Source organism: Pungitius pungitius, chromosome 5, assembly GCF_949316345.1.
Source record: "Pungitius pungitius chromosome 5, fPunPun2.1, whole genome shotgun sequence".
Lineage (NCBI taxonomy): Eukaryota > Metazoa > Chordata > Actinopteri > Perciformes > Gasterosteidae > Pungitius > Pungitius pungitius.
The window spans coordinates 20,455,727-20,474,224 of record NC_084904.1 but is presented as its reverse complement, the minus strand read 5'-3'; the positions used below and the strand labels follow the sequence as shown (position 1 = coordinate 20,474,224).

At 47.1% G+C, this 18,498-nt stretch overlaps 2 protein-coding genes across 3 annotated transcripts in view; both read right to left on the bottom strand.

Moving 5' to 3' along the window:
* Positions 1-489: 489 nt before the first annotated feature.
* On the bottom strand, positions 490-6,268 carry ubac1 (UBA domain containing 1). Its single transcript, XM_037483435.2, has 10 exons — positions 5,809-6,268; positions 4,850-4,970; positions 4,697-4,770; positions 4,491-4,598; positions 4,289-4,391; positions 4,069-4,177; positions 3,641-3,986; positions 3,387-3,473; positions 3,042-3,180; positions 490-2,875 (listed from the first exon to the last, which is right to left on the bottom strand). The coding sequence occupies exons 1-10, from the start codon at positions 5,944-5,946 to the stop codon at positions 2,760-2,762; spliced, it is 1,341 nt and encodes a 446-aa protein (XP_037339332.2). The 5' UTR covers positions 5,947-6,268; the 3' UTR covers positions 490-2,759.
* A 2,161-nt stretch (positions 6,269-8,429) lies between these two features.
* The window catches only part of LOC119225069 (neurogenic locus notch homolog protein 1-like), a 31,334-nt gene continuing 21,265 nt past the window's right edge, over positions 8,430-18,498 (bottom strand). The window contains exons 22-34 of one of the 2 annotated variants that reach the window (XM_037482712.2): positions 17,977-18,109; positions 17,164-17,421; positions 16,896-17,008; positions 15,914-16,485; positions 15,383-15,817; positions 15,114-15,262; positions 13,437-13,650; positions 12,992-13,082; positions 12,551-12,716; positions 10,765-11,063; positions 10,227-10,374; positions 10,007-10,104; positions 8,430-9,871 (exon numbers count right to left, since the gene is read on the bottom strand). In XM_037482712.2, coding sequence (XP_037338609.2) covers positions 8,525-9,871; positions 10,007-10,104; positions 10,227-10,374; positions 10,765-11,063; positions 12,551-12,716; positions 12,992-13,082; positions 13,437-13,650; positions 15,114-15,262; positions 15,383-15,817; positions 15,914-16,485; positions 16,896-17,008; positions 17,164-17,421; positions 17,977-18,109 — 4,023 coding nt within the window. In that variant the 3' untranslated portion in view covers positions 8,430-8,524. The remainder of the gene's footprint in view (positions 9,872-10,006; positions 10,105-10,226; positions 10,375-10,764; positions 11,064-12,550; positions 12,717-12,991; positions 13,083-13,436; positions 13,651-15,113; positions 15,263-15,382; positions 15,818-15,913; positions 16,486-16,895; positions 17,009-17,163; positions 17,422-17,976; positions 18,110-18,498) is intronic. The other variant, XM_037482713.2, reaches the window with a different exon arrangement.

Here is an 18,498-nt window from a genome sequence, read left to right as displayed (position 1 = left end):
GGAAGAAGCGATATCGCTTTTATTGCATGAAATAAAAGACGCGTGAATTCAGCCACTTATTCATTCTCTGAAAGCTGTGTAATAATTGATGGATAGACCTTTCCATTTGTAAGCCATCTATTATTCATGTCCCAACGTCCAAGACAAGACTAGGACCTCCATGCAGGAGCTGTGCTGCGTGTAGCTGTATCACTCTGAGGCAGTTTCATCTCAAACTGATAGTGGACACCGTTCCGTTGAAAATGACAAACTGCACAACCTTAAAACATGTTTGAAATGAAACAGTGACAGCTTTAACTCAATCAAGTCATCTCCTGACAGCAGGAGACTTTCGCCTTTCTTATATCCTGAGATTGACCCTGCATGGAGGTCAGCGTGATGGATCTCTATGAAATGCAAACCTGCAGCCCAGTGACCACAACAGGTGCAGAGTGAGCGCTCATTTCACTCACTTCTAAAGAGGAAAACACAGAATACCGACAAGTTACAGCCACAACAACAAAAAAATACCTTTAATGCAATAGTGATTTAAATGCCAGGAGCCGTGAGGCCGTCTGAACGAGCAGACTGTGAGAGTATATTGCATAGGTTGTTAAACTGGGATAGTTCTTATGAAAGCGGAGTGAAAACAACACCCTGTGACTCGAACCAGCCTTTGGTGTCCCTCGGCAATAAAGTTCATTTTGTTCTTTTCCTTTTCTGTTGACCTCTTCGAAAGGTGTCTGCGGTCACCTGTGGACCTTGTTTCTTCTTCTTCTTCTTTTAAAACGTACAATCTCCCAATGTTTGTTTGAAGATATAACCCGGAGAGCTGTGTGTGTATTCTGATGCCAAGCCTGGGTTGTGTGTGTGTGTGTGTGTGGGAGGGGGGGGGGGCAGCTGGTCATTGTGGCTGTGACAGAGGGAGCGGGGGGAGGATGGGGGGGGGGGGCTGTGGTGTGGCTTCCTTCTACCGCGTCACAATCACACTGAGACCTAAAAGTCCATAAGCACGTTTTACAATGGTTTGTAAAAACAACATTTGAATCATTCAATTTTTTTTTTCTTTCACATTTGTAGATAAGCTCTGAGGTTTGCTAAAAATGTTATAAATAAGAACAAGTTACTAGTTTGGCTTCGATATAAATAATGTAATAATAAAGAGTTCAAACACACTTTGCTCTAAAAACATTTAAATATTTTCAAATATTGCAATTACAAAACCATGTCTTGTGGTGCTCTTAATCATGAAGTTCCCGACAGATTAGTTAAAGCTATTTTAAACTGCCCAGACTAGAAGGGGGTGAGCAGAGCTTCGCCATAATGACAGGTTTAGAAAAACAATCTCAGCCTCCCTGAGCAGAAAGTCACATCAAAACCACATTTTAAAAACACTCAAAAGCTTGGCAAAACACACCACCCTCCACATTGTCCCAAACTGTCGGTTCAACCCGACAAAAGGCCGAACTTGTAGCTGGAGATTTGAAGAACTGAAACGCAAATGTGAATATTGTAGAACACGCTACACATTGCAGCTCGCACACTCAAAACAAGTAGATTTCTTTTTCAGGCCAACAGATGTCCTTTGCTATTGCACAGGAATACAGAGGATTTCTCAATGGGTAAAACTCATGACAAGGCAGATTATATAGTGACATTTTTCTTTGAATGCTCACTGCTGTCAAAAGAAAAAGAAAAATCTGTCATTTTCTTGTGTGTGTGTGTGTGGAGACGCTGAGCTGCGAGCATCTCCATCATTCAAAATCAAAAGATAACAAAGGCAAAAAACCCTTCTGATCAGACTCAGCTTCATTTAACATCCCGCCACAGCCATTAGGGACATGAACCCTTCTATTAACTCCTTAAGTGCTGCAGTGAGCGATATTTAGGAGGTGAACAAGTGCTGAATGAGCGCGACATTAAAATATGACATTCAAGAGCACAGACAATAAACACACAGACCTAATATATTGTTTTCTTGTAAAAACATGACTAAGACACAAACAGTTTAGTGTACAGCTTTTGTCTATTTAAAAAAAAAAAAAAAAGGCAAGACAAATAAATATTTTTGAAGAAGCTCATGGGCGAATGTTCTCCGCTTTAAACTGAGAGGCGCTTGGCTTACAGCGACCTTTACAGCGACCTTTACAGGCTCCAACGGAGCAGGAGCAGAAACACTGGACTTTGAGCGCCGGCCTCTCAATTACAAGCAGTTCATTTGATAAAAACTAAAAAAAAAAAAAACTAAAAAAAAGACGAAGAGAAAAGAACAGGAAGCTGACCAAAAGTTTTCCACACATTCCGAACGGATGAAATGTAACAATTTAAAGAGACAGACAAAACTGTAGTTGATATTTAAATATTGCAAAACATACAAAAACAGTTCTCTTTGAAGTGTAAACATTAAATTGATGTCTGATGTCATTTCTGCACATGGAGAAATCATATAAAATAAATCATGTCTGTCATGACTATAAACTGTTCTCGTTAAAATGTAAAAACAACATACTAAATCTCCTTTTTTTTTATTATCATTACTGTAATAACGTTTATGTCAACATCTGTTTTGTATAAGTGTTTTTACTGTACTGTTATAAATAGATATATGTGTAACATCTTAATTCATACTTAGACTCCTCCAGCGTTGTCTTTACAAGGCAAAAACAATACTCGTGTCTCCGCCGCACTGGGATACACACACACACACACCAATATGGTCGAGCACACGCACGCACACGCACACAGAAGCTGCCTGTCACACAGGGGGTCACCAGGGAGCTCTATGTGCGATTGAGGGTCTGGAAGATTCTGGATATTTGGAGCATGACGGGGCCGGTCTCGGGGTCGTTCATCCACTGGGTGCTGTTCAGAGGATTCTCCAGCATGTCTTCAAACGCTGCGCGCGCACACACACACACAGGTTCAAAAATGCAATTCATAACTCCCGGAAATATGCAAAAGGCTTTTGAAAAAAACTGGACAGAGACCACTTGTAATTGCATTTTCATCTACAAAAAACACCTTCTAACCCGCCTCGTCCACTAAATCTGACTAGACCGTACCTAGCAGGGTTTTGGGATTGGTTAGGCCCAACTGGACCACTGGATTCTCCAGAATGGCTTGGAACAGCGGGCTGTTGGTGTCGATGCCTTTGTCCAGATCTTCTGGGGAAGGTTTCCTGTCTCCTAGCAGCCACTCACACTGCGGGAAGAAAGAAAAACAAAAAACATGCATGACTATCTTCATGGAGGTTTATGTGTTCATGAGACGGACCGTTCCTTCATAACCAGTTTCACTCCAGCGTCTCAGTCACATGGGCCTCTGTACATGGCTGCGATCTGCACCGCTCGCCATCAGAACGACAAGAGTGGAATCGTGGAGTCAGTTTTCTCAACATTTTAACCTACCGCGGCATCTTGTTGGTTGTTATTCACCCTGAGAGCGTCGACCACCTCCTTCTCATCAAACCCCATCTCCATCAATGCAATGACAGCCTGAAGGAACAAGCAGGAAGTGTAAATAATGTATACAAAGAACAATCAAGTTGATATCAAAACTCCTCCTATCCTTTTAGTAACAGAATCCTCAGAGACGAGTGATGTAAAAGTAAGTAACAGTCGAAAGAACTAAGTGAAACTCAAGACGGGACGACGCCACCCACTCTAGAGTCCGGTCTGAACTCCCGTTTCCTGCGGATCCTCTTGAAGATCTCCGTGAGCTCGTCCTGCCTGATGCCGTCTTCTGCGTTCGACTGGCTGGAGAGGCTGCGGAGAAGCTTCAGACCGGGGCCCGACGCCGAGGGGCCCGGTGCGGCAGGAGCAGGGGCAGCGGCAGCGGCAGGGGCAGCGGCAGCGGCAGGGGCAGCGGCAGGGGCAGCGGCAGGGGCAGCGGCCGGAGCAGGGGCAGCGGCCGCGGCTCCTGCCGAGTCCTGGCCAGGTATGGGTGTGTCTACAGAGGGGTCGTCTACGTGCTCGATAAGCCACTCCATCGCCTGGGTGACGGACATGCTGCGGAGAGAAAGGACACGATGAGGAAAAGGAAGAGTCCCATCATCCGTTGTGAGTGGCGTGTTATTTAACCGAGGCTTACTGGTTCAATCGAAGAGCTTTGATGGCTCTGCTCTCGGGGAAACCCATCTCGGTGAGCTGCTGGAGGGCTGTTTCGTCCACGCGGTCCTCTTCATCTTCATCTAACATCGCTGCACGGCGCAAAAAGCAAAAATCCATTAATCAAGGGATTGATATATGGGTTGAATTTCCACCCTGTTTAAAGAGTGTCTTCACTCCATCCAAATATCATAAAGTTTCACCATTGGCCTTTTTGAAAAGTTCAACGGCGTCAGGGTTCAAGGCGAGAAGCTTCTGGGCCACTTCAATGAGGGAAACCAGGATTTTCCTCAGCTCCGTCTGAAACTGCGACAACAACAACAAAAAGGCAACAAACGTCAAAACCTCTGCACACTAGCGAGTGCGCACTGGTCGGCAGTGAATCCCTCCCGACAGGAGCCTCACATCTCTGATGTTGTGCTGAGTTACAGTGCGGTCAGTGTGGCGTGTGGACAGGTTGCCGGTGGCTTTTAGAATTGCGTCTTTGTCCGGAGCCTTGTTATCTTGTTTCTTCTGCGACAAACAGGAGAAACACACAAAAAAGGGAGAAATAATTCAAAAGCAGGAAAACCCACATTTCTGACAAAGCCTAAGGCCGATTTTAAACTTACCTTTTCATCCGAACTGACTTCCGCCATCTTGGGAGGGGTTGGTGGTGGTCTTTTCTTCATGAGCAGCAAAACTTCTACGAGACATATAAAACGCGGTCAGATCAGCGCAGACACGTCGGGCGCCTAAATCTTGTCTAATAGGTATTAGCGTACCTTTATCCTTGAGATTTTCATCAGCGACAGTTTTGGTGTCAGCGAGGACTCGTTCCGTAGCAGCGTGTATGAGTTTGTGGTGGGTAAGTGTCTTGGGGTCTTCTAGACTTCCGTGTACATACTGAAAACCAAGTGGAATAAAAAAAAAATTTTTTTAAAGGGACATGTTTCAATTGTTTTGTTTTTTGGACAAACAAAATACCAAATGTACAATTTACAAAATAAAATGCTGACAAGCACCAAATTCTCCAAATAAAGTGTGAAATGGTCTTGCATTTGTAATACGTATTTTCTATTTTTACTCTATTTTAAATCAACAACTGATAATCCACATCCTTGTGAAGTGGTTCCTTGTCAATCAAATAAAGGCAACTTTATATTAATCAACTATTTGAATATTGATTGATCGCTTAGCAGACAGGATACTTTACTGCAAGTATGTGTGGCATTTCTCCACTCATTATATAATTGTAAACTGAGATCTTTTGGTCAGATAACTACATGATTTAAAAACATGTGAGAATTTGAGGCACGGACTGAATCTGAGACACATAAAACATTAACATCCGCATGGTGTCTGTGCCCCAAATGTTGATGTTAGGAACATCGACCACGTTGCCATTAGAAACCAACATCAGACCAGACTTGAGATGATGCTATAGACCATAGAAGGAAAGAGAAATGAGCTGTGTAATAATAGACAGCCAGTAAAGCAACATGCCGCCCTAGGCTAGCCACTGGGAACAGAAGAAGGGGGCATAGTCGGACTGTTAGCTAACTAGCTGCTAAATTATAAATAGCGAGGTCTGGCCAGTTACTATAAATACAAAGCCAGTGACACCGACACTGACAGTGTACAAGGAGGGCATGGCAGACTGCAACCACCTCAGGCAGGGGAGTGACAGGACAAAAAAAAAGAAAAAGAAAGAAGGGATGACACAAACAAGCCCAAAACCTACATGTTTCAAGCACTTCTCCTTCAGTTTCTCAACAGTGGTGTCTTCCGTGACCTCCTCTAACCACTCCGTGCCGTCCACGGTGCAGATGTGTATTTTCAACACTTTGCCGGCGAATATCTTCTCCTCCTGGACGAACATAGCCGCAGCCGTGAGAGTAAACAGCACCGGTCCAGTGACGTTAGCTAGCAGCGGTGGCTATGTGCTCCTGGCAAGCTAGCGTGCTAACGTTAGCACCCAGCTAGCCGTCGTTCTGTAAATCCGCCGACAGCAGAGCAACACAGGGCGCAGATTAGTTGAGGGCCATTTCCGGTCTCCTCTGCCGGTTTTCGGTGCGGTGGCCACCGATTCGAGACTTCAGTGAACGCCCCGTTTGTGTTTTATTCCCCGCAAACACACACGCAGCCAGCCAGCAAGTACCCTATTTTTACTGTAATGTCTGAACTTTGAACTTCAACGGTCCCACCACCGGTGCATCATGGGAGCCGTAGTTCTTTGTGGTCGTTGGTAGCGATCACGCTGATGGACTCACCGCCGAGTTTAACAACACGCTAACAAGGCCCCACATGTTCCAGGCTCACTGTGTACTGGTTTATGCTGATTTACCTTAATTGAACATTTGTTGGCCAATATCCACAACCACAATATATATGAAGATTAATAAATAATAAAGGTCACATGTGCTAAAACATTTCGAACAAAATGCTGTCAAAATGTACCTCAGAATTACATTATTAAACAGTTAGAAACTGGGGATTATTTGGAACCCAGTGAAGCATTTTTCTCCCCCGGAAAATAAATCCAGCTATCGCAAATAGCCTAAGATTGCTTTGTCTCGTTTTTATTTGATCTGTTTTGATAATAAACACACGCTGCAGAAAAAGCCAGCTGGACTTTTGAACTAGGTCAGTCAATGGTGATGATTATAAGCACCGCTAGAGGGAGACACACCAAGTGAAATATTTGGCCCCTTCAGCGAACCTCACAATCCAATAAAGAGCAAAAGTATATAAAGAGAAACATTCTTATCATTTTGATTTTTTTCAAAAAACTGTCAATTCTTGCCCATAACCATAAGAGGCGAATGCGTATACTTATAGTACTAGATCAATAGTTATTCAGCCAACCTATTGTTTCATTGTGTGAGCATAGACGATAATTGATCTTTAGAGATGTTGTAAAGTAGTTTAAAGAAAGAAAAGACAGTTCTCATAAGTTCAAGGCAAGGAAGTGCCATTTATTATACAAGAAACATATTTACACAAAAATACAGAAAAAAGATAATACATTTCTTGCAAATAATAACAGTTTAAGAGGAAGGAAACATATTGGGAGATATAACAGTTCACTACAACCTAATGTTTATCTGAAATCATAACATAACTACAGGAAGTGTCTCACAAAGTATTAGTGCAGACACAACTGAGAACTTAGCCAACAGTTTTCCATTTAATCAGTGTAACAAAAACATTTTATAATATGCACAAATGGTTGCCTCAGTTGATTTACGTGTTTACAGAACACAGAATAAATATGAATTTATAAAACCTCAATATTTATGTTTTCCTTTTATCTTTTTATGAGAAAAATCTCTCCTAATAATATATTGTATTTATTTGTATATAGTTCAAATTCATTTCTGCATAAGGGACGGTGAAATATAAAATATATATATTCTGTCCTGTTTGTCATTTTTGAGGCTGATGACTGGTGCGGGACCCATCAAAATATCATGCTTAAGACATCAGATTTCTTAAACAAAATCCTGCTCACATGGCAAATGCATTACATATTTACAAAGAGAAGAACACAGCCATAGGCTCAAACTAATAGGAGAGAGAGAGGGGGAAATGAAGTGTTTCCTTTCCCCCCTCTGAACAACAACAACTTACTCTGTGGCCAACGGGCCAGTTCTCAAAACACCAACAGATACTCGAGCCTGTCTCTCAACTGCCGATCTCCAAGATGGCTGTATACTGTACAACAACATGTCACATCTCCACCACACCTCTACGCCGCAACGCCGTCAAATCTAGTGGCACGACGTAATGTCACTCCGTTGATTCAAGAAATGTACACCACTGTGCGATATCACGTGATATTTAAGAAGAAGGGGGGGGGGGGGGGGGGGGGCGTGAAATGCAAAGACGGATGGGTTCCGCTAAACAGTCGCAACTCGTTTATCATCGACCCACAAGAATATTCCCCACACATATCGAAATAACACTGAAAACTTAAAAGGTGCTATATGAAACGCCCCATAATCAAGAGATTTTTAAAAACAAAGATTATACAACAAAATAAAAAAGAACCAAATATAAACAAAGATTGAGAAATCATGTGGAGAGAGAAAAAAAAAAAAAGGCCTGGAAGAAATAAATACCCAGTGTGTATGCTGCGGCTTCAATGCAGAAAAATGAAAGCTAGAAGCACAGAGTCTCCCTGAAGGGGCTTCTCTGTCCTCCGTGTGACCCAGCACCATGGATCCCAGAAACCTCTGCAAGCAGGCAATGCGTATAAATAAGGCATTAATAAATAAAAAGAATGGATGAAACGCAGGTGTTTCTGTTAGTATAAAAGCATATAAAAACGTCCTAAATTAAATTGCGTTTACAGCTCTGCCCTTTTTCTTTCTTTTTTTTTTTTTCCACAACAAGTGCTTTTTTTAAAAATAAAAAAATATATAGCAGCTCGTCTGGGGGTAAACATACAAGCTTTTTTATTTAAACTGTTCCGGTAGATGCGCGATCTGAGCCTGCATGCTCGTCGGGGGGCTGGAAATGCCCTCCGACCAGTCGGACATGTTGGAATGAGGGGACGAACTCGACCACTGATCCGGGGAGCCGGGGGAGGGGGTCAGAAAAGGGTGGTCGGGCACCTGGACCTGATGGTTCGGGGTGTTGTCCATGGGGCCCGAATAGCTGTGCTGGGAGGGAGGGGTGAGGAACTGGGTGCTGGCCATTGACTGGCTGATATTAGCGGGCATGATCTGGGTCTCCTGGGGCAGGATGGTGTGGATGGGCATGCTGGAGTTGCCGCCGCCGCCTTGCTGGAGCTCCGGCGAACCCAGCTCCCCGCTGATGAAGCTCTGGCCGCCGGTTGTGCTCGAGTTCTGGTGCTGCAGCTGGATGCTCTGCTGCTGCTGCTGCTGCTGCAGGCTCTGCATCTGCTGCATCTGCTGAGCCTGCCGGATGTGCGCCTGCGGGCCCAGCCTGGTGCTCTGGATCCCTTGGTAGGTCATCATCTGGGACAGGCTGGCCGGGTGGCCGTTGTGGAGGGACGTCATCATCCCGTGCTGGCCGCCCGGGTGCAGGCCTCCCTGACCGCCGGGAGCCCCCCTCATGGGGTTGAACTGGCCCGGCTGGCTCATGCCGCCGTGCATCCTGGACAGCCAATCGCACTGGCCGTTTATGGCGCCCGGGCCGCCGGCGCCGGACACGGGCAGATGGGTGAGACGGGGAGGCAGCGGGTCGAACTGCATCCGGGCCAGCTCCTGCTTGTTGGGCATCACCATGTGGTTCACGGACAGGTGTGGGTCGGACATGCCCTGCAGGTGGTTCAGGGCGACGGAGGGCGACTGCTGGAAAGGGGAGGTCATCATGGGCGGCGAGGCCACGTCGGAGACGTAGCCGTGCGGAGACTCCAGCGAGTCGACGGGGGACAGCACGCCGGAGCCGTCCAGGAGGTTGCCGGGCTTGCCGTCCTGGGAGTTCTTTTTCTTCACCTTCATGTCCTTGCCCTCCTTGCAGCCGATGCCCTTGGCGCTGGGCTTGCGCGCCTTCTTGCCCTGCGCTTGAGGCTGCTTCATGCCGCCCAGGTAGCCGTTGGGCGAGCAGAGAGGGGGCGACAAGGTGGCGCCGAGCGACCCGCCGTGCATGTGAGGACTCCGCACCAGGTTGTAGTCTTCCATCAGCCGCACGATGTCGTGATGCATCCTCTCCTGTGCAATGTCTCTGGGCAGGCGGTCCATGTGGTCGGTTATTTCTCTGTTGGCGTAGTGGTCCAGGAGGACCTTGGCCGTCTCGTAGCTTCCTTCCCTGGCGGCCAAGAATAGAGGAGTTTCCTCCTGAGGCGGACAGAAAGGAGACGTGCGTTAGGAGAATCACAGGCGGGCCGGGGAACGTTCTTTTTTTGGAAAGATGCTTCAGCATTGTCTTACAGAGTTACGGGACGGGGAAGTGACAGCTTGCTTTTCTTTTACCTTGTTGTTTTGCATGTCCTTGTTGGCACTGTTCTTGAGCAGAACAATAACAGCCTCCACGTTATTTACTGCTGCCGCCCAATGTAGCGCGGATTTACCTAAAAGCAGCAAAAACAGGCTCGTTAGCACTTCAGTGCTTTTTTGACGATTGACTTCCTTTGACAATAAATTGCAGTGATTTCTTGACACATGCAGGCGGCATAAGACAGAGAAATCTTACCAAAGTCATCGATAGCATTGACGTCAGCGTGGCAGTTTATGAGCTCCTCCACCATGCCCTCCACTGCCAGCCTGGCAGCCAAGATTAGCGGTGTGGTGCCGTCGTGCATGCGGGCATCCAAGTCAGTGGCGCGGTTCCTTATCAGTATCTACGGAGACACAAGACATGTCTTTGAGCTGTTAAGCAAAACTGGAATCCAGGAGTCAAAATGTCAAACTTCAAAAGTTGACTCAAATATTCTAATAAATGTGCAATTTAGCCTGTAACGAATTTTTGGGTGACTATAACCTGTGGCATCTCTGGTTTACAATAGTGTAAGGATTATATGACAGAAAATGTTAAAAATCACAATTTCCCACAGCCCAAGACGATATCTTACTAAAAAAAATTCTCACTCAACGGAAACATAAAACAAAGAAGAGCAGAAAACCCTCACATTTCTCACTCTTCGCATAGATCAATGACGTATGACTGATGATAATAATTATTATAATAATAATGATAATAATAATTCGTTTTTTAAATGTTTTTAGCCCACCTGGAACACCCCCTGAGCGTCGGCAGCCACGGCAGCGTGCAGAGGCGTCCGGCCCATGTTGTCCTGGACGTTGGCGTCGGCGCTGGCCTCCAGCAGGCGCTTGGCGGCGTCGGAGCGGGCGTAGCGGGCGGCCAGGTGGAGGGCGGTTTCGCCCGTGCGGTCGGTCTGGTTGTGGAGGTTGGCGCCCTGGTAGATGAAGTCGTTGATCACGTTGGCCGAGGCGTCCTCCTCCTCCTCGCTGTTGCCGGTCTCCAGTCCCCCGCCGCTGCAGGACGCGATCATCAGCGGCGTGAATCCATCTGGGCGATGCAGGGAAGGGGGGGGGGGATGTTGAAAGACTTTTGCAGGTAACAGGCTGCTCGGTCAGCACGGCGCCGGGTAAACTGCTGCAAGGAGCCACACACTTCAAAGCGGCGGGCGGATCAAAACGGAGCAACAAACAAAAATCGAACGGGGGATTTGACACTTTTGCCGGAGTTGAATCATCACAGCTCCCTGCCTTCGATAACGGATTCTGATCAAGGCCCCCCGGCGCAGGAGAGGCTTCAGAAGGAAAGCGAAGCTGGGGGGATAGAGGACGGGGCTCGCTAAAGCTGGGCTGCTGCTGCAGCAAAAAAAAAAAATACGAAGCATTAATATCTAACTGTGAGAGGCGGCTCAGTCAGTCGACTTGAATGGGTTTTCTCCTCTTCAAAAGAATAGCGAGACCCAGATCTCGCAGATTTGGTCAATTCTTGTGCATCGAACCACAAAAAGGGGGGAAAAAGTCGTCTCTCAAGTTGTTACTTTGATTTTTTTTTTTTTTTATAGCTTTTCTCCAGGGAATTTGGCACTTACTACAAAAATGGGTTTTTGCATTTGATGCCCTGATTGTTTTTTTTTTGTTATGTGGAATAGAAAAAAAAAGAACAGAGGCCCATAAACTGGTCAAATGATTAATCTGATCAGGAATCAGTGTTTTCCCCCAGGCTGCCAGCTTCCAGCCGGCTGCTTTGAAGAAGATCCTTTACCCCGAGGACATGGGGATTTAGCTACTCCTACATGCGCCATTACACACACGCACACACAAAAACACACACACACTGGAAATGTGGAACATTCGCTCAGAAAAGGCAGGAATCAATCCAGATACACACACACACACACACACATAGCACCAGAAATGTTCATTTAAAAAGTTATGAGCCATCGTTTATGACCAAAAAAGGACTAAAAAAGCAAACTGATCACTATTATAAGCCATGCTTCACACATAAGTTGTGAGCTAATCAGTCATCATACATTTAAATTTTCAGTTTTCTGAGAAAATACGCAACGATTCCTGACTTACAAGTGAAAAAATTAGAATATCGTGCAAAAGCTCATTACTTTTAGTAATTCAACTTAAAAAGTGAAACTAATATATTAGTGTATATATCTCTATATATATATATATATATTATATAGCCATAATCATTAAAATTATATCAAATAAAGGCTTGCAATATCTCACTTTGCATGTAATGAGTCTACATAATATAGAAGTTTCACCTTTTAAGTTGAATTACTGAAAATAATTGTATTGTAAGTCAGGAATAATGGACAGGATATGGAAATTAATTATTCTTTTGAGTTTACTTGTCTTGAAAAAAAAAAATGTCTTACAATAATCATACAGAAATATTTCCCTCACCACTAAAGCTAAAAATGTTCATCCTTAATAAAATCGTGTTCGAGTTGTTCAAAATGAAAATGAAAAATCAGGTTGGAACACAACAGGTTAATTAGTGAGCCTTCTGTCACCCACCTGGACCCCGGACATTGACATCCATGCAGTCATTTTCAATCTCGCCCTGAGGCGGCGTGGGAGCGATGGAGGGGATTCGCAGGTCAGCGGCGTCCAGGTGCTGCTGCGTCCACTGGCGGTGGTCCGTCTGGTCGTCCACCTCCAGTATCGCCTGCTCGTCAAACTGCTAAAACAGCCGAGAGCACACAGTTGAGCAATTTAAATTGGGGATTTAAATTATAAAATTACAACAAAAAACAATTTTTAAACCTAATTTCAAACCAGGTGAAAAATGTACATAAAAACAGTTTTCCGATTTTTAATTTCACAATGAAATAAATTACACACACCAAAAAAAATTCCTGAATTAATATTTCTAAGAAATTGTTACTGACATTATTAAAAAAAATTTTTTAAATCCTTAAAAGCGTAGATTTTTGTGTCATAATTCCGTTTCCTTACCCGAAAGCGCTTGGCGTCCGAGGGCTCGTCTTCCCCCCATTCGTTGTGGGAGTCGTCCATGAGGGAAATGTCCGACGGGTTCTTCAGCGGCCTGCGAGGAAGCACAGAACCCGGGTTAAAATCCACGCACTCTGCGCCGCGTCCGTCTCAACCCGAGCCGCGCGCCATCAGCGGTGCAGCAATGCCGGAAAAAAAAACAAAAGCATTGATTGAATCCGTACCCCCACCCCGCTGCCCTTAAAAGTCAATTAATGCGCACCTACCTAAACCTGCTACATAATTATCCTTAATGATCCGAGCAAAAATCCCCTCATCCCAAATTCGTCCGATTACCAGTTACAGCCGCTCTGACCATCAGAACTAGCCTAGAACGGGTACCCGATGGCGGAGAGAGAGAGAGAGAGAGAGCGAGCGCCGTTTTAGGGGGGGGTGGGACGAAACTTACTTTAATCCCACGGAATCCTCCCCGACGGGCTCGCGTCTCTTCTTCTTGCTGGTCTCCGTGGTCTTGAAGCCGTCGGGGAGCCAGAGGCGCCCGTGCTCGTGGCGACGCTTGCGGGCGGCCACCATCCCGACCCCGAGGAAGGCCAGCATGCCGACGCCGCCCAGGACCAGGTAGATGGGGTAGAGCTCCTGCGCCGACTCCGGGTCCACTCCGCCTGGCGGGAGAGGGGACGACATGGTCAGGACACGTGAGGGAGGGACGGGGGGGGGGGGGGGGGGGGTGGGGGACCGACGGAGGACGGGCCCCGGGACGCCACGGGATGGAGCAGAGCTGCTCCGGCTCTTCTGCGACGCCCCGAAAAAGAAAAAAAAAAGGCTGCGCAACCAGCAGCGAGCAGGCAGGAAAGTGACTGAGGATCCTCGCCGTTTGTAAGGCTAGCTTCTACTATCTATTCAGTAATAATCAGAATTGCTAACCACTTTTCATCAAAAAAAAAAAAGGATGGGGCGTGATAAAGGAAAAAAAAAAAAAAAAAAGGGGGGGGTGGGGGGGGGGGGAGAAAACGAACACCAAACCACCTCCTCTCTCCCTTTTCAACCCAGGGTGCCAAGAGACAACTTTACCATTTCTTCTTTAAGAGAAAAAAAGGAGGGGGATTAATGAACTTCAAATTACTGCACGCGCTTTAAGCTGTAAAGACGCAGGATTTATTCGGATTTTCGAGATAACAAAGACTCCCAACTTCTAGCACACTCCCGATCAATTTTTCCCCTTCTCTCTCTTTTTTTTTTTTCTTTTTCCACTAACGATTTTGAAATGATAAACTCCCCCCAACCTAAACCCTTAGAGATGCATTAAGTCCTGGTATTACATTCAGCGGGGTGAAGGTTGCAGCAGCCCCTCACACTGCGGGGGGAAGTGTGTGTGTGTGTGTGTGTGCGTGTGTGTGTACGTGAGAGTGTGCTATCCGTTAGACGTACGTCTGTGCAGAGAGACAGACACAGAGCGCCGTATCGCGCGGGCAAGGGGGTTGGAGGAGTTGATTTGCAGCAATTAACCATTTTGGGAGCCTGAAGCCAGTGGATTTACACACAGAGAGAAGGATTGATTGTTTAGGCCATGAGATTCACAATTGCATTTGTTCACCGCTGCATAACAAATACACAATCAAAGAGCGGCGGAGTTAGGACCCGAGCAGACAGCGCGGCGGATACTTCAAGTCTGAGTGTGCGCTTGCAAATGAGCGTGTGTGTGTGTGTGTGTGTGTGTGTGTGTGGACCTAAGAGGAAGGCCTTACCACTGGATCATGTTTGTCTTTTGTTACAACGGATCATTATGTTGTGTTTTACATATTTGGGCCGTATTTGTTCAAACATTCAACGGCTGCTCGAGGTTTCCGCCGATATGAAATCAATTAGCAGAGTCCTGGAACTTATTTGAGTTTGCATTTCTTTAGAAATAAAATCAGCATCAAAGTTACATAATTGTTGCGCGAAGTCTCTCAATACTAATCTTTCAAAACACAGAAATAAATCTATGCAGAATGGCATTTGTCTGGGACTAGTTTCAGGGGCGGATAAATACACATTTGGTAGCCCGGCTCATGCGGAACGTGTACACACACACACACACACACGGTTTCTTTGGTTCATGCGGGATTGTTTAGGATGTACTCACTATAAACTGCTTCGATGGTGTAGGGAACATCCAGTTTGCCACTGGAGGCCAAAGCCCCGAGGAAAGCCGCCGCGTCATTGGTGCTCTGGAAACACTCGGTGGACTGCTGGAAGCACTGCCGGTTGTCCACCTCCAAGTGGACCACTGACCTGGAGAAGAGGAGACACGCGGCTCAGCTATAAAAAAAACGGATTTCTGGCTCACTGACTCATCAAATATTTGCAACTAAAAGCAAAAAGAGTGAAGCCCAATTGAATATTAGTGCTCACCCTTTGACCTGCAGCTGATCCAGCTCCCTCTTCGTCCTCCTGCTGCCGCCCGCCGCGTCAAACAGGCCCCTCTTCACCACGTTCAGGACCTTGCCGGGAGCCTCGGACCACGGGTCCACGGAGCGCTTGACGTTGTACTTCTTCAGCTCGTGCTCGCTGCCGTAGTACGGGTACACCATCGTCTCGCCCGTGGCCTCCTTCCTGAACACCACGTTGGTGCGGAGGACGCGGCTCAGCTCGCGCAGGAAGCCGAAGGAGTTGTTGAGCAGCTGCTCCGGGGCGATGTGGACCACCAGCACCAACTGGCCCAGGGCGAGCTTCTCGGGCACGTTGTCGGCGCAGTCCAAGCCGTCCCACTCGCACTCGGCGTTGTTGCAGCCCTGGTCGCAGTGGTCGTCGGCGTAGTGGTCCTTGCAGTACTGGTCATACAGAGGGCTGAGAGGGAAGGGGGGGGGATGGGGCTTGATTAGAGGCTTTGGTCATTCGTGGCGGAATCAGTTGTTTCCTGGTGCACGGGCGCCAAACACTCACTTGCACTGCCCCTCCAGGTTCTGGCAGTCGAAGCCGTCGTAGAGGCACCCGGCGTTGTCGCACTGCGAGTCGCACTTCCCGTCGTTGAAGTAGCGCCAGCACTGCAGCGCCGCCGAGCAGTTCTTCCACGGGTCGTCGAAGTTGAGCGAGCAGTCGCCGTTGTCCCAGCCGCACGCGTGGTTGTTGCAGAGCACGTCGCAGTACTTGTTGTGCTTGGCCTCCTCGCACAGCGGGATGTCGCAGGGGACCTCCACCTCGGACGGCGGCGGGATGTCGTGGCCGAACCCCCCCTGGAAGCCGTAGTCCAGGATGTGGCAGCGCAGGCCGTTGAAGTGGGCGGGGCAGACGCAGTGGTAGTACGGCGCCTCCGAGGTGTACTCGCACATGCCGCCGTTGTAGCAGGGGTTGGAGTTGCAGGGGCTGTCGGTGGGATACTGGCACTCGGGCCCAGTGAAGGACGGCGTGCAGAGGCACTTGGGACTCTTGTGGCCGGAGACGCAGGTGCCGCCGTTGCGGCAGTTGAGGCTGCCGCAGGCCTGGGCGTCATATTCACACGTGGAGCCAGTGAAGCCCTGGATTAGGAAAAATAAATAAGAATAAACAATTATTTAAGCACTTATTTAAGCAATTATTGTTAATTTATTGATGTAAGTGACATTGTGGGGACAAATATCTGGTTCTGTTGTAGAATCAGACTACAGCAGCATTGTAGATTTCGGTGCATGGGCGGCAAGTTAAATATTATAGAACTCCAAAGACAAAACATCTTAAATAAAATATACTGAGAAAATATCTAAAATATCTAAGTTAGGCCAAAGGGAATAAAGAGAGATCTCCAGCCTCTCATGCTCCGTAAAGGATAACGATTAGGTCTACGATTGGAGTTACGGTTCCAGTTTTGGGTGATGCTCCGAGCCCCAAAAAAAAACATGATTTAATAAAAACGCTCTTACAGCTGAGATAGATCTGAGTGTGTACTCACAGCGGGGCATTTGCAGATGAAGCCGTTCGGCGTGTTGCTGGCCACAGCGCAGGTCCCGCCGCTGCGACAGGGTTTTCCCTTGCATCCGTCAAACACCGTGTCACAGCGTTGACCTGCAGAGGAGTCACGGACACAGACAAAAAAAATGGAAAAATGTGAGAAAATGGTAACTTGATCTGTCCAGATCAAAGAGACAAAAGATGAGACATAATGACTCGACGTGAGCATTAACTTCATTAATCTCAGTACGACCCTCAGATGTCGATACCTGTGTATCCGGTGCGACAGTCGCAGCGGTAGTTGTTGGTGAGCTGGATGCAGCTGTGCGTCCCCCGCGGGTCACATGGGTTGGAGAGACACTCGTTGATGTCTCCCTCGCAGCGCTCCCCCACGTACCCCGCGGAGCAGATGCAGTGGTACCCCCCCACGCGATCCACACACTTCCCCTTGTTGAAACACTTGGGCTCCTTGGTGACCGGGTCGGTGAACGGGTTGCAGTCGTCGATGTTGATCTCACAGTGCACACCTGAGGGGGGGGGGGGGGGGGCAGGTAAAGAGAGACATTTTTAAGATTTAGCAGAGGGATCTATACAAACTAATGCATTATCTTAAATCAAAAACAAGGCATGGTGCAGGGAGGAGCTAATCAAGTATAATTACCATAAAATATCTATTATGAAAAGATTCTGAATCTGTAAAAAAAAAAGCAACGAGTCTTACATATGATGGATCTGAATAATAATACCAATTTAAAGTGACTTTGCCATTAACTTGGGTGTCAAAACCGCTGACATCTTCTTCTAGTGTCCAACGAGGTGTCGTCTTTTTTTTAATTTTGGGAGACGCTCATCTCCGGCTGCGCTGCAGCACGCACCGCGTTCATGTGTGAGAGGGAAGGAATCAATAGCGTATTTGACGAGCGGAGGTTTAGGGCGGAGGCGGGACGGGGGAGGAGGAGTTTCCGCGGACATGGCCCCCGGTGCTGCTAAGCCCTAATTAATGAAGCGTGGAGACCGGGCGCAGAGAGGCGGGGAGGAGGCAGGGCGGCGTGGGGGAGTGTGTGTGCGTGGGGTCCGCTGACCTTGGGTTCCCCGGGGACAGGAGCATTTGTAGGTATCGATCAGGTCGATGCAGGTGCCCCCGTTCTGGCACGGCTGGGAGAAGCATTCATTGATCTCGTCGGAGCAGTTGGTCCCAACGTATCCTGGCATGCACTGAGAGGGAGAGAAGAAGTGAGGAAGAAGACGAGTAGGAGGAGGAGAAGGAGGAAGAAGAGGAAAGCAGGAGGAGAAGAGAGGGGAAAGCTTAATCAATGTCCGACATGAAATAGATGTCTTTTTGTTTACCTGGCTGTTTTCTGGCCTCCATCCTGCCAAGGCTATCAGATCCTTTATTCCAGAGGAGATTAACATAACCAAGCTGTTTGTCTTCTATTTATAACCAGGCCTCTTTGTGAGGAAGCTGAGAGGATGCCTGCTCTGCACCCAGGCATTTTAATACTTTTAATAAATCCGTCATGAAGAAGGGAGGTTTAAAAATGTAAGAAAGATGAATAAGTTAATGTTTTAACTTTTAAATAACCGAGTATAGTGACACTTAACAC